Here is a 14437-nt window from a genome sequence, read left to right as displayed (position 1 = left end):
TAAAAATATTATTCAAAATATAAATAAAAATTAAATATAATATACAATAAGATATAATAAGTTTTAATATATATAAAAATACATTAAATTAAATTATTAAAAAAAACAATAATAGTTTTAATTAAAAAATTAAATTAGATAATAAAATAAAATAAAATAATTAAAATTTAATTATATAAAAAATAAAAAATTAATAAAATAAAATAAAAAAATTGTTAAATAAAATATAATATAACATATTAAAATATATAGAAGAATTTATATATAAAAAAATAAATTAACTAATATGCATAATGACAATCATTGAAAATCAACTGACTCAAATAGCAAACCTCATCTCTTTACATATATGCATATATATAATATATATTATAAGCATATAAGTATTTATACAAAGCTCACATAATTTCGCTCGAAAGCCCATACAAACATTGCCGAAATATCCAGTTTCACTCATTACAAAATCATGTATATGGAGTAGAAATGCATTCCAGGTCAGCTTAGTCAATTGACAAATTTCTGCTTTGGCTATGCACAAAGGCACAAAGCCGAATTGTAATCCATGCTGTGGATAACAACCAAAATGTCAATGGCCATGCAGATAGTTAATGCTCAACCAAATATTATGATTATCCATATTCAAGTCCAACGAAGAATTGTTTGTTTCAAAGTTCACAGTTTCACAGTTTATCAAAGCCTGAATGCCCATAATAGTTTCGCCAGGAATATATCCATAAAATTGCCTTTGTTGTTGTTTGCTCGCATTATTTAACTCTAGAGCTCAGCCATAATATTTTGTGGTAAATATTGCCCATATTGTTGGCAAACTGAAATGCAATTTACTGCAAATGCAGCCAGAGTGCATGTGTGTGAGAGTGAGTGTGTGTGGGCCAAGTAAATCGAGTTGAGTTCGAGTTGAGTTCGAGAATCGTTTTCACTTTAGTTTATTAAATTCTATGCACATGGCTAAAATGTTGCCTAATCTAAGGGCCCACTTAACCGGGCAGCCACTTTACAGAATTGATGTACGTAGGCGATAAGTCAGACTGAAGCCCGTCTCCTGGGTGGCATCGAGGGTCATCTCGTCGCTGGAGAAGTGGATCATGTAGGGCGGCGATGCTGTGTTACCGAGTGCCATATGGGTTGTGTAAATATTTGAGAGCGATATTAACAGCAGGTCAGCAATGCATGCCCCAGGCATGCCCCAAGCATGCCGCACACTTACCGTAGACTATGAAATTCTCGTTGATGCCACAGTAGTAGGTCGGCTGATAAGCGGTATTCCTGGCCAGCAACGATTGCGGTATCAGTAGATAATCCTCCTGTCTGCCGGGCGTATGCACCGTGGCATGGCAGGCCTCATCATAGCCCTCGCCCTCGCCCGTCTGCAGCGACATGGCCAGCCGGCTGAAGCTATATCTGAAAGTGTTGAAGAGGTCGTTGAATGGAAGTGGAAGCAAGTGGAATGCCATAAATGAGGCAAGCAGCCACTCACTCAATCATGCTGGCACTGGGCGTGGACTTGATGCAAATGGTGTAGCTGGTCTCCGGCATGTAGACGCTGCCCATTGTCGGCTGATAGTTGAAGCTGCGTATGGTGCCCGTCAGCTCCGTGTAATACTGTTGACAGCCGGCGGGCGCCAGCAGCTCGTAGTCGGCGTGATGGGAGGCAAAGATGCTGCGCAGATCCTGCAAACTGTTCCCGCTGCCACCGAGGCCGCCCAGCATGCTGGTCTTGCGTTTACTGCTCGCCTGCGGCCCCTCCAGCTGGGTGACAATCAGGCGCCAATTGCTCTGCTGCCAGCGCGACGGCACGGAAAAGGTCAGCGTGATCTGATCGATGCCGGCGGCCACATTGAATGGCAGATACAGATGCTGGCCCGCATTCATGCCGCACAGCTTAAAGCTGCCGGCCTCAAAGTAATCCTGGCACTCCAGCAGACGGTCATCCGCGGCGCTAAATGTCGGCTGCTGCAGCTCGAATTGCTCGAAGTCGATGCGCAGCTGCTGCACGTTGGCGCTGTATGCCTCGATCGTGTACTGGCAGATGTTGCTCGTGAATGTGGCCGGATTGCGTATGATGGTGCGCTTCAGTCGTGTCGTTGTGCCACACGCCATGTTTGCTGTGGCAAGCCGAGAGGGAGAGAGAGAGATAGAGAGATATACCCATGGAGATGGCGTTGCAGCTGTTGCACTTACTCTCACAGCAGACGCCGTAGGTGCCGCAATAGCCATTGACTGTGCCACCTTGACGCATGCACTTGAAGCGCGTGAGGCAGGTGCCCGTCGCACCGCCGTTGGTGGTGCAGCTATCCGCCAGCGTGTTGCGCCGCCGCGCCTGTCGCCACATGCCCGGCACACTGACCACCGGCTGCTCCTCGGTTTGATTCGCGAATATTTTCTCTGTGGTTGCACCTGTTGCTGCAGCCGCTGGCAGCTCTTGCTGTGCGGCGCAGGCGCAGGCGCAAACGCCCAGCAAATAGAACCAGCTCAAAGCGAGCATAATAATCCTTTGTGAATAACGCGGTACGATGATCGATTCCAGTTGTTGTTGTTGTTATTGTTGCTGCTGCCGCCTACACTTTCACATTTACTCTGAACATGTTTGAAGGCAGCGCAGCTGCTTTTATATGAGACCCCAAAGACACGAGCAGCGGCGCTGGCTGCGCTGCCGTCGCTGCCGGCGTCGCCGCTGATGTGATATTCGTGTTAGAAGCACTTTGTGTCAATATTTGGTAAGTAGAATCTAAGTGCGGCCCCAAATCTTTAAAGTCCGGCAACGGCAACGGCTGCGATTGCGGCTACGACTACGGCTACGCATATGAATATTCAAATGTAACCAAGTCCAGCCAGTCATTGAACCTCGACTGCTCGACAAACTCTAACTGGGTTATGTTTACCCTGGCAAGACTGTCTCCGATTCGAATTATGCCTGCGATGATGTCAAAAAGTGAAAAGTTGCTACACATTCCACATGCTGCGCTAATGGTTAGCGGTAAAAGTGATGCGGCCGATAAATTGGTGTGTGAATATGACAGAAGAAATTATCAATCAATCAATTCCTTATCACCTGAAATTGCACAATATCAATTTCATTGATTGCCGGCGATCAATGCAACTAACCAAAGTGTGGGAAACAACAATCTGTGCAACGTTTCAAATCAGTTAAAAACTATAGATTATAATTAACTTTTTGACTCATTAAGAGAAAATAAATAAATACAAATACTCATTGAAATAAAATGAAATATATTATAAAGGAATTAAGCGTATTCATTATTATTTGCTAATAATATATACATATATTGTTCTAAGACATTTATTGACTTTTTAGTAAATTTGTTTAGTTTCATCTGATTAATTCAGAATTTTTATGTATTATTTATTAATATTTTTATCTATTTATTTTGTATTCAGATGTTTTAAAACCATTTTTTATTTATTTATTCAATTCCCATGTTTAAAAGATTTCAGATGTTTTAAAAACATTTTTTATATATTTATTTTTTTATTTATTTTAATTCCCATATTCAAATGTTTTCATCTAATGTTTAATTAATTTTTTTTATTAATATTTTATTGTTGAATTTGTTCATCATTTTTACATAATGAACAATGAATGATAAACAATACAAAATGAAAGCTCCCAAAAAAATTTGTATGGCAAATATACTTCTTTAAAAATGTGTAAAATTTCTAAAAAAAAATTGTGTGCCCTGCAATCGATATTCTTTAATTAAAACTATAGAAATTGATTTGAGTATTATTTTCTATTGATACTCAAAGCCTTTTTTTTATTATTTATCAATGAAATTCTTAAATACCCATCCGCATTTCGGCCTGTCATTGAATTTAACTGAGCTAACTAAACTGAGCAAATGTTTGCTTTCTCTTAGCATACATTATCTAGTGTAAACTTTCGAGATGTGTTTTCTTGGCACTTTTGCTTATTTCTCTAAGCTTAAGCTCAAATTAGAAATGGTTGCCAAAAACTTATTACTTTTGATGACTAATCTAATCGAGATCCATACGAAATTTCTTAGTTACTGCACGTGAGATCTGGCTTAGAGAGTAAATTAATATTTAGTAAAGAGTATAATAATTAAAAATAAAAATAACAAAATATTCTTAAACATAAACAATGCAATTATGTTTAGTATAAAGTAATATAAACTTAAGCTATTTTTTTTTATTGCCCTCTCCATAATATAATATAATCTTGTACAAATTATCATTATGTCTGTTCTGTTTGTTTTTCTCCCACTATATAGAGTTTATTTATAGAGTTTATATCTCTGCACTGGGTAGAGAACTACATGAATTCTAATTGAAAAATGTTTGCAGAATTGAACATATGCAGAGTTCGTGCGACAGACCCCCAAGTGTGTGCGATAAAAGTGAGATAGATCTCTTATCGAGGCGCCGCGACAATGCTAATTAGTTGCACGCTCCGATGCTCGAGCAGCCATAAAAGGCCGCAGAGGCATCGCTGGAGAAATCAAAACTGGAAATGAGGAGCTACATTGCGATTGTTTGTCTGTCTACGCTGCTGGCTGGATGTGTGCAGGCGGCGTCTGTGGCCACGCCCAACTGCGGCGGCAGCACCTCCGCCAAGGACATTAAGCTGGTGAATCCAGCGAATCCGCCGCGCGCCTGTGAGTATCACATCAATGCGTACAGCAAATACGTTTGCCAGCTGCGCATTGATTTCGCCATGACGCTGGCTCAGCCCACGCTGCAGCAGCAGCAGCAGGAGTCGGCGCTGAGGAGCGCCGTGTGCACGGAGGACTATTTCGAGGTGAACGGGCTGCGGCTGTGCGGTGTGGAGGTCTGGCAGCACATCTATGTGCCCTTCAATGCCACGGCCGGTGTGAATCGTGTCGATCTGCTCATCTCGCTGGCGAATCGGGCTGGCGGCGTATCCTTGCCGACGCCCGAGTGGAACATGGTGGTGACACAGCTCGAGTGTCCTGCTGGGGCCTCAGTGCGTGAGCTCCTCCCAATGGATGGACAGCAGCCAGAGATGCGTGCCAGTTCATTTTCGGATGGCTTCCTAGTTGCTCCGCCAGGCTGCTTGCAGTACTTCCCCGAGGCAAAGGGCGTTGTGAAGTCCTTCAACTACAACGACGGCAAAGGTATCTATCCTTCGCACATGAACTATGCCATTTGCTTCAGACGCACCACGGATACCTCCTCGCTCAAGTGGGTTTTGCGTTACAAATTCCTTGAATTCAAATCTAATGCTTCCTTCCGTTTCTCTTCTAGCATTCGCTCGTACTTCTTCCATGTGGGCGCTGAGACCGCAGCCAGCTCCCTGATGACGGACAGCTCCTGCTACCGCAGCGGCAGCTCGAGCGTTGAGAACGCCGACTTTTTGATGGTGCCACAGGCCAAGCTGGTGGAGAGCAACCAGCGCGCCACCTACTTCTGTGGCGCCACGCAAGGCGATGTGGTCATCAATAGTAAGTTTAGCCAAAGCTTCCACAAGCTTTACCCTCACACTCTCTCTCTCTCTATCTTTCTCTCAGGCAACAACCCGGGTCCTTTGCTCGTGCTTTTCAACAGCGATGAAATCTACGACTCGAACGAGGCGGGCTTCGCTTTTACCTACACCGTAGCCTGAAAAGCTTCTAATGATGCGAAACTTTGCTAAATAAAGTTTGGAATAATCTGAAAATGTTGACATTTGAATTTTGGGAATTCATACAGGGGGAAATTGAAAACTGAAAATTTAAAGGGATTTTACAGAGAAAATATCTTCCATTACTTTCATGCAAGTATTATTAGCTATTACTATCAATTAAAGAGCTCCAATTATGTCAATGGTATATCCTTTCCATTTGCTTACAAATAGTTTGACAAACGTTTCTTTAGCCTTTTACAGCCGCACACTTGAGAACTGATTTGTTAAGGCAAATGACTTGGTAATTTCTTTGCTTTGACACTATCTAAGTGCTGTCTGCTCTTTACTATCAATTATAGATACTACGCGTGTGTATATTGACGCATCTATCGAAGCTTGACTCCATGTTGACATAGTCTTATCAAGTGAGATAAAGAACTACATTTTATAGAAATATCTCTCAAGTTGTGTGTCATAGTGTTCAGCAACAAGAAAATTACTTGAGAGCAGGCAAACAGAAACTCAATTGAATCAAAACATATACATATTAAATAAAACATAAGCATAAGTTATTTTAATAGCTCAACTTTTTAATTATAGAAACTAAACTGATACGGTTTCTAATTCACATTTTAATTAGACAACAATTAGAAAGAATCAACATTGATTGTGGTTTTTGAACTGCGTCAAGAACACAAATAAATCAAAAAGCACTGATAGAACGAATAATTCAAAAATATTTTCTTGTAAAAGCTTATCAGCAGACATCAAAGAAAACAAAACAAATAGACGCTCGTTGATTATATATATTTTTATTTTTACTAATTTTAATAAATACACTTGGCTTCTCATAGTTAAACAGTTTAGTTAAATTGTAAAACTATAAACAAAATTGACTTTATTCATTTCCCTGCTCCACTTCATTTAAATTTCACAAGAAATGTTAAATTCAAAGCTAGCGCTCGCCTCTTCGCTGTTAAGCTCACGTTGGTAATGTTAAACTCAATTTGGCACTGTTAGCAAAACATGCAACCCAATTGGAAATTGAGCAGCCACAACAGCCGGCCGGCGCAATTGTTGCGTGGCCTTTCGAATCACTTTTTCTGTGTGCGGCAAATGCGGATTTCAGTTGTCGTTCAACAGCCGCGAAATTCACACGCTCAAAGCGGAAAATACAATTTTCCAAGCGGCGCGCGCAACTCGAAGGCAAATTCAAAAGTAAAGACGTTCAAAAGTATTTTGAAAAATTCAAAAATACAAATTTTTAATGATTATTTATTTCTCCAATGTACAATGTACAATGTAATAGCTAATCAGCTCCATATGGTGTATATAAGTTAATGTAGCGTTTCTTTGTGAAAAGTGTGCAAATGAAAATAAGAAAAGACTTGAGCTGATTTGTTATCAAGCGGCTGCAGTTCGTGCCGCTTAAAAGCCAATTTAAGTGGCAGGCATTTAATCAAGCCTCGAGCTGGGAGTTGAGAACGCGGCGCAGCTTTGTTGTGTGCCTCTGTGCGAGCGTGTGTGTGTGTGTGTATGTGTGTGTATGTGTGCTTCTGTCGCTAAAAGCGAGCCATGCCCCAAGCAACAGCATCCAGTGCTGCCGCCTTTTGTTAGAGGGCCGAGGCACATTCTCAAAATTCCCAGTGAAAACATTGCCATAAATTAACAACTAATTCAATTAACTGCTGACAACGTCAACGAGCCGAGCCGAGCCAAGCGGAGCCAAGCCTGCAGCCAGGACGTGCCCCCAACAGCTCCACAGCTTCCCCAGCTACTTGCAACGCCGAAGGCCGCTTTTCACATTCCGGGGTAAGTTGATTAAGGCCAATAGCTCGAGTGGGCGTGGCATAGTTATAAACGAGCATTAGGCAAGACGAGTTGCATGCGGCATGCAGCATGCGTGCGTGCAGACGACAACAACCCAACAAAAAACGAATGTCTTGTTTTTCCTTTTCTATTTTCCATTTTCCTTGTAACAATCTGCATCAATCAAAGCCAGCTTTTCTGTGATCTCGGTGAGTTTTGGTCTGTTGCTGTGGCACGCTGCAAAGCCATCAATCTTAGTCTCTAATTGTCTTGCCGCCTGCATTGAAATGCAAAATTCTATCGCGGCTCATCGAGTAATCGATTTATCGGCGATGATTTCACGCCGGCGCGATTTTGTTTCTTTGTCGTTGTTGTTGTTGCTTTTTGGCCTTTTATCATTGTGGCACGATCGCAATGATGTATCTGCAACAATTTGTCAAATGTTGGCCGTAACAAGTTGAGCCTAACGAGCAGTCAACGCAAGCCGTAAGTAAATACAATTTGCAACGTTTATTGTCTATTTGACATTACGGCGCTACGAGCTGAGCTCCGCTACCCTCTACCTCCCTGTCTGCCTCTCTCTCTCACTGTATATATCTATCTATCTATCCCCTTCAGTGCACGCTGCGTATACGCTATATCAGTTTGGCTTTCCAGCCATTTATCAGTTTAGTTTAAACAATTCAACTTGGCAGCAGGGCGAATGCACACGAGTCTTAGCCAAAATGCGACGGCAGTTTGTTGACTGCATTTACTGGCTGGCTGGGTGGGTGGGTCGTTGGATGGGTGGGTTGGCTGGTTGGTTGGCGGGGTGTGGTGGTTGGTTATAGTTGGCTCTTTGGCTACAGTTGTTGTTATTGTTGCGCACGTGGTCGCTAATGCAAACCAAACAATAAGTAAATAATGGCAGACACTAGATTTATTTAACATATATGTATATATACATTTACATATACATATATATGTATTTGCATATATCCATATGCAAACAAACGTCAGAATTGGCGACGCATTGCTTTAGCTGTAAGCACAATTTTTGAATTATATAGTACCACACACAAATACACACACACACTCACACACAGATCTAGGAAATGGGATATATACACAGTCTAGTCAGTTTATAATTGAACAATTCTTAATTGCTGACGAGCACGTTTGGTCTCCTTGAGAGCAGTCGCAGATAAGCCTCAGTAGGTATATACTTTATTAGATTAATTCTAAAGTATTGCGACGTTATCTGTGCAGTTGCATAAGCTCGTTTCGATCTTGATTTTATATATGTATTGAGCATTGTATTAACTTAGGGCAGTTCAAGCATCTGACTAAACAAATTGTTATTCATTTTTTTTTTTGAATAAGTTCAAATGAAATGATTCATTAAATGCGAGTATTTATTGCTAATAAATTGTAAATTAAATGTAAAAGAAGGCTAGAATTATTGATAGAAGAAATGAGCCCCATAGATTAAATCTAGAAGTATGATGATATGGATTAACTGTATATTGTCTATAGTCAGCCAGAAAAAGTTTAAGATATACATACATACATATAATACATTTGTACGGTGAAATTATACATAATTGACTGAGCATAAATTTTATTAATTTATTTTTATTAGAATTTGATTATAAACAAAACTATTTCTTTGTAGCTTAACATCTTGTCAATATACGCAAAGATCATTTTAGAGATCTATTAGTCTGAGCATTGTAACTATTGCCTATTATCGATATATAATATCTCGAATTCATTCTTTAAAGAGATTTTCCTTTTTGTATTCAATAATTTAATTTATTTTGTTTGGCTTAAAATTGGACTTAACTCGATTTGATATTAAAATAGGTTTAAATATATTATAGATAGAAAAAAAATTAAATTAAATTTTATGTTTCTGGAACTTATCTATTATACATTATATTTACTCCTATTATATGTCTCTTTTAATCTTGTTAATAGTAAAAATAATATAAATTATGATTATTTCTCCTCCATCTTCATATAAATTCTTATGTTTCTAGCAAGCCTTTGGGCCATCAATAACATGGCTTAAATTCCCATCGACTACTATCAGAATTAAAATTAATTTTCTATTGCAAATTGCGGATACAATTCAATTCATAAAGATTCTGTCAAAAAATCGTACAGCCATTCATTACTGTTTTGTTAGCTGATTACTTTATTGGCTTTGGCTAGCTCTGCTATCAATTGACTAAGGATGGTACATGTTTATTCATGTTTAATGCTAAATGCTGACATCAACTAAACGATAACTATTTATATTGCGCATGTTTATGTGGAAGCAACAACAACAGAAACAAATGTTTTATTGCTCTCTATTTTCAGCAGAAATTCAAATTAATCTAAGGCAATTTTATGTTTGATTTTATTCTTTTCCGATTTGTGGCATCTCCTTAGCTATTTTGCACATTGAACTTCATCGATGAGCGCATAAAACTTGATCATCTCGTTGGCCTACAGCCAAAATAGATTAGATTTTCTGGTTGGGCGTTTATAATCATTACAGGTTTTTCATCGCCGATATATAATGTTTATTGCACGAAGCATTTTCCAATTAATTGCAATACCACGCATCTATTTTAGGCTGTAAACATCAAACCGCATTTTCCATCAACCAAAAGCAACAACTAAAATCAAATCTAAACAAACAAACAAAAAAAGGAAAACTAAAAACAAAACGTTTGGCGCGCAAAAATCTCTGTTGATTGAAATTGCTTCAATCAATTTTCATTATGCTGACGGAAAGTTAGACAGTGAGAGAGAGAGAGAGGGAGACAGAGAGGTCGAGGATGGTCAATCATAAAAATGATTTGCCTGCGCAGCTGGTCGTTTACCGCATTTGGCTAGAAGCTAAGCAAATTAAAATTCAAATTAAAATTGATTGTTATTCGAGACTGTAAAAAACGCGCGTGAAACGCTAGAAAAACGCGCGTGCGTCGCACTGACTCACACAAGCGCTGACAGGTGCAGGTTTTTCTTTCTGGCTTTCTGGCGTGCTACGTGCAACAGTTGCGCGACAAACAAACAAACAAACAAACAGGTAGACCGACTGACTGACAGGTAAACAAACTAGACAACTAATGTGACTCTTACATGGCCAACTGTGTGTGCGGGTTCAATTAACGCAGAGCGACAAGCGACAGGCAACAAGCAAGAGACAGAGACAGAGTCAGGGATAGACGGCTACCTGCCACGCCCTTAAAAGGCAGCCACAGCAAATCGCCAATCAGTCGAACTGGCAGAAAAAGTTGTTAATTGGAATTTAACAAGCACTAAAAGCGTCTAATGGAATCGATGCCCAGGAATAGGCTGCGCTCCACCTCCCCTTCTACTCCTCCTCCTCCAGCTCCGCATCGCCTCTTTGAAGATGAGCTGTACTCCCAGTGGCGCGAGCTACTGTTACAGGTTTACCCACTCAACCGCTGCCGTAAATATGATCTGACAGCCGCCTTTTGTTGTTATTGTTGTCGGGTGTTGTTGCTTTTGTTGTTGTCGTGTCAGCAAATGTAGAAATTAAGTTTTGTCTCAACTGTTGCTTTAGCTGAGAATCGGCCTGCTGCTGCTGCTGCTGCTGCTGCTGATGCTGCTGCTGCTTGGCCGCTTGCTTGCTGCTGGCAGCTGGACAGGCGCGATGCCACATCAAGTGATTCAACTGGCATGTGCCTGTTACCCACCGCCCCTCGCGCCCCGCCCACCACAAGCTGTCAGTATCATTTACGTGCCGGCTACAGCAGAAAACAATCAACGTATTTGTCTGCCTGCTGCTAAACGTTTAAAAGCCAAGCCAGCTGCTTCGCTGTGCTTTGCTTTGCTTCTTACAGTTGAGGCTGTTAGCAAAGGCCGGAGCAAGTCCCATTTCCAGTCCCGCTTCCAGTCGCTAAGAACAGGCCCTGCTGGCTGGCCAATTGCAGCTTTGGCGATGCCCATTCGAGACTTCGGGCTTAAATTGTGAGCTACCGCAATTAACTTTGAGCCACTTCATGAGCATTTTAATACGATTCCATTTAGTTGAAATTTCATTTCATTTGCAGCAATTCGATAAATTATAGTAAGGTAGTTAAGGAGCATTATGAGAATATACTAAATAATTGAAATGGGAAATTTTAAAAATTTTTTAACTTGAATTTTTGGATTATATTATATATATAATTTGTATTATATAAAATTATATATATAATTATATTATATATATTATATAAATAATTTTAAACAATTTGTGTGGGAATACATTTATGTATAAATTTTTAAAATTATATTTCAAATAATTCTTCTCCTTCATGCTCTAAAATGCTAAAGTATTTGCAACTTTAAAGTTTAGACTTTATATTAGTTGATTATAGGTATAATCTACTACAATTACTTTTCAGTAAATTATTTAACAAATTGAGTCAATAAACTATAAATACTTAGCGAAATCGTTTTCTCCTATTATCTGCTAACACCAAATGTGATAAATGTAACAACAAACATACATATGTAGCTTTGGCCAGCATAGGTATTAAATTTTCATAAATATTATAAATAATATATTTACTTAACAAATCATCATATACTTTAAGCCTAAATACCCTGCGCCCGGCAGTTCGCTTAATCAAACATTCGCAAGGCAAAGTTTCTTTGTCAGCAAAAGCCATCTAGCATAGACTCTCTACAAGACAATCCCAAGCCCCACCCCACCCCCAGCAGCCTTCTGTTGATTGTATTCTGTGCCCCATTTGCAGTTCTTTTTGCAGCTGGAACTGCCTTTGACAGGTCGTTGGCTGCTATTTTTTCGCGTGGTCAGAGAGAGGACGAGAGAGAGCGAGAGCGAGAGCGAGAGCGAGGCCAGCCTACGCCAGATGATGCTGGCCTGCTGTCAGCACTAATGAAGCAAGCAACAACAACAAACAGCAAGCGACAAAAGTTGCAACACCAAATGCTGCACATGTCACACGTGCCGCATCTTTTGACAAGAGCAGGCAACTGGTTTCAGCCAAAGTGAAGCCCATCGGCGCAGCGCACCAACCTGTGTGCATCGCCATCTCCGTCGTCTCTTTGTAGCTGCCACGGTCAATTTGGAGCCGCGCCGCCAACATTAATCAATTGAGCGCGCGCTGAACAGGACCAAGCACGCAGCAGCGCTGCAGCTGGCCATAAATTAAAGGCCTGTGGCAAGATGGGCCAGCTGGGGGCAACACCTGTTGGCACGTTGCATGCACTTTGTCGGTGGGCCACTTCCGTTTGCTGCTGCTGCCGCTGCTCAGCGACTATCCGATGCTGTAAGATGATTTGCAGCAACTTTTAGGAACGAACACTGATATGCTCTTTAGATAATGTCGTGAGTGTGTTGGGACAAAGTATTTGCTGTTCGCTTGTTTTACATGTCACGCTTGCCAGGCCCATAAATCACGCGCGAATGCGTTGCGTTGCCACGCCTACGCCGCCACCCAGTGCTTAGCACCTCGCAGAAAGCCCCCACTTCACTGATGCCTCGAGGCTCAGCGCGACGTTTGCTAAATTTGTAAAGCCAATGATTGACATATCAAGCGAGGGAGAGACCCACACACCCACACACACACACACACGAACAGACCTTATCAATGCGCGAACGGAAGGGAAACGTCAAACATCATTTGGCATTTCGCCTGACGCGTTGACAGCTGCTAATCAAAATAGCGCCAAAAACCCGCAGCAGAAGGCCTTTAAAATTTCCAAAGCATTGGCATACACTCTGTTTCTACTTCTGCTTCTTCTGCTGCCTCTACTGCTGCCTCTTCTTCTATGCTGCTTCTGGGCACGGCTCCAGAAATCGCACACACATAAAACTCCAGCAACAACAAACACAGCTGCATATGTTGGCATGCGAGAGTGCAATTAAATATACGAATGTCGGCTGCAGGGGCAAGAGGCAAGCAGCCGCGTGAGTGTCTTTGACACATTGGCAAACTATGCCAAATGTGAATTTTATGGAAAATGGCTATAAACATAATCGACTCGAATTTAGCTTGGCATAAAATATATATCCATTGCGTGCTTATAGATTTGATTTATGTATTCTTGATATAGTCATAAAAGAGAAATAGGTTGATGTATGTATATTGGTTTGTGAAATGGAAAGATTTTATAAAGCATAAACATTACATATAGATATATTTATATTTAGATTATTCTTATATATAAAATTCTCGTATTTTTATATATTTAATACTTATATTTATAATGCTTATTTTTTTACCTTTTATTCAAGCAACATATTGGCTGAAACTTATACCAAAGTCCATAGTTTAAAATTCTACTTTAGAGTTCATACTTTTGGCAAGTCTGTGAACTTCTAGCAAAATTATCATGAAATAGTTTAAGCACACATATAAATCAAAAAGTTTGCTTATTCATAAAAAATTCTTTCCCAATATTCTATTATCTAATTATTAAAACCGACAGAAATTTTTGGTAAAATATGTAAATGAAGCTTCTATAAATTATATAAATTCGAGTATGAATATGTATACCCACAAATATTAAAACCTTCTCAGATTTTCAAATTAATAAGCAACAGTAATATATACATCTAATACCCTACCTAACAATCTTCTTTATAATTATATCAATCTTACCATCAGACAGCTAGAACTATACTAAACTCACCTAAAAATAAAACAAAACAATTCAAGAAAGTCCACAAGGCAATTCAATAACCCACTGTTTGACATTTGTTAAATATTTAATGCGTTGCTCTTGCATTATATCACATTTAAATGTTATTGTTTTTTTGCTCAAAACGATTTACTAAATAATTTACTATTTGACTTGCTTATAACTCATTCACAAGCCTTTTGGAATGCTAAGCTTAAATGTTAAATCTAAACGAAAATACTTCTAGAGTGGGTTTATTTCCTGATTTGCATTCAACAAACTGCTTAGGTTTTTCTCTTCAAGCCATTTGACCTAGTGCCACACGCACCCTCGCTGCCACTCACCCAAAAAGGCAAAGCCAATGCCAGAGCC

At 39.9% G+C, this 14437-nt stretch overlaps 3 protein-coding genes across 5 annotated transcripts in view; 2 read left to right on the top strand and 1 right to left on the bottom strand.

Annotated features, from left to right (window-relative positions):
- Window positions 1-915: 915 nt before the first annotated feature.
- Window positions 916-3050, bottom strand: LOC108653059 (uncharacterized). The gene is made up of 4 exons (XM_018103341.3): window positions 2200-3050; window positions 1496-2123; window positions 1226-1419; window positions 916-1119 (listed from the first exon to the last, which is right to left on the bottom strand). The coding sequence occupies exons 1-4, from the start codon at window positions 2501-2503 to the stop codon at window positions 1013-1015; spliced, it is 1233 nt and encodes a 410-aa protein (XP_017958830.1). The 5' UTR covers window positions 2504-3050; the 3' UTR covers window positions 916-1012.
- A 1429-nt stretch (window positions 3051-4479) lies between these two features.
- LOC108655219 (uncharacterized) lies at window positions 4480-5677 on the top strand. Its single transcript, XM_018106956.3, has 3 exons — window positions 4480-5202; window positions 5266-5462; window positions 5529-5677. Exons 1-3 carry the CDS (start codon window positions 4511-4513, stop codon window positions 5621-5623), a joined length of 984 nt encoding a protein of 327 aa, XP_017962445.1. The 5' UTR covers window positions 4480-4510; the 3' UTR covers window positions 5624-5677.
- A 1061-nt stretch (window positions 5678-6738) lies between these two features.
- Window positions 6739-14437, top strand: part of Dh31-R (Diuretic hormone 31 Receptor) — a 35605-nt gene continuing 27906 nt past the window's right edge. For all 3 annotated transcript variants that reach the window (XM_018106455.3, XM_089261280.1, XM_089261279.1), the window contains exon 1: window positions 6739-7435. The gene's annotated coding sequence lies outside the window, so the exon portion shown is untranslated. The remainder of the gene's footprint in view (window positions 7436-14437) is intronic.

The sequence above is a fragment of the Drosophila navojoa genome, chromosome 5, assembly GCF_054131105.1.
Source record: "Drosophila navojoa isolate 15081-1374.11 chromosome 5, UAZ_NAV_1.0, whole genome shotgun sequence".
NCBI classification, from domain to species: Eukaryota; Metazoa; Arthropoda; class Insecta; order Diptera; family Drosophilidae; genus Drosophila; species Drosophila navojoa.
The sequence above is the reverse complement of the archived record's forward strand: the minus strand, read 5'-3'. Positions and strand labels throughout refer to the sequence as shown.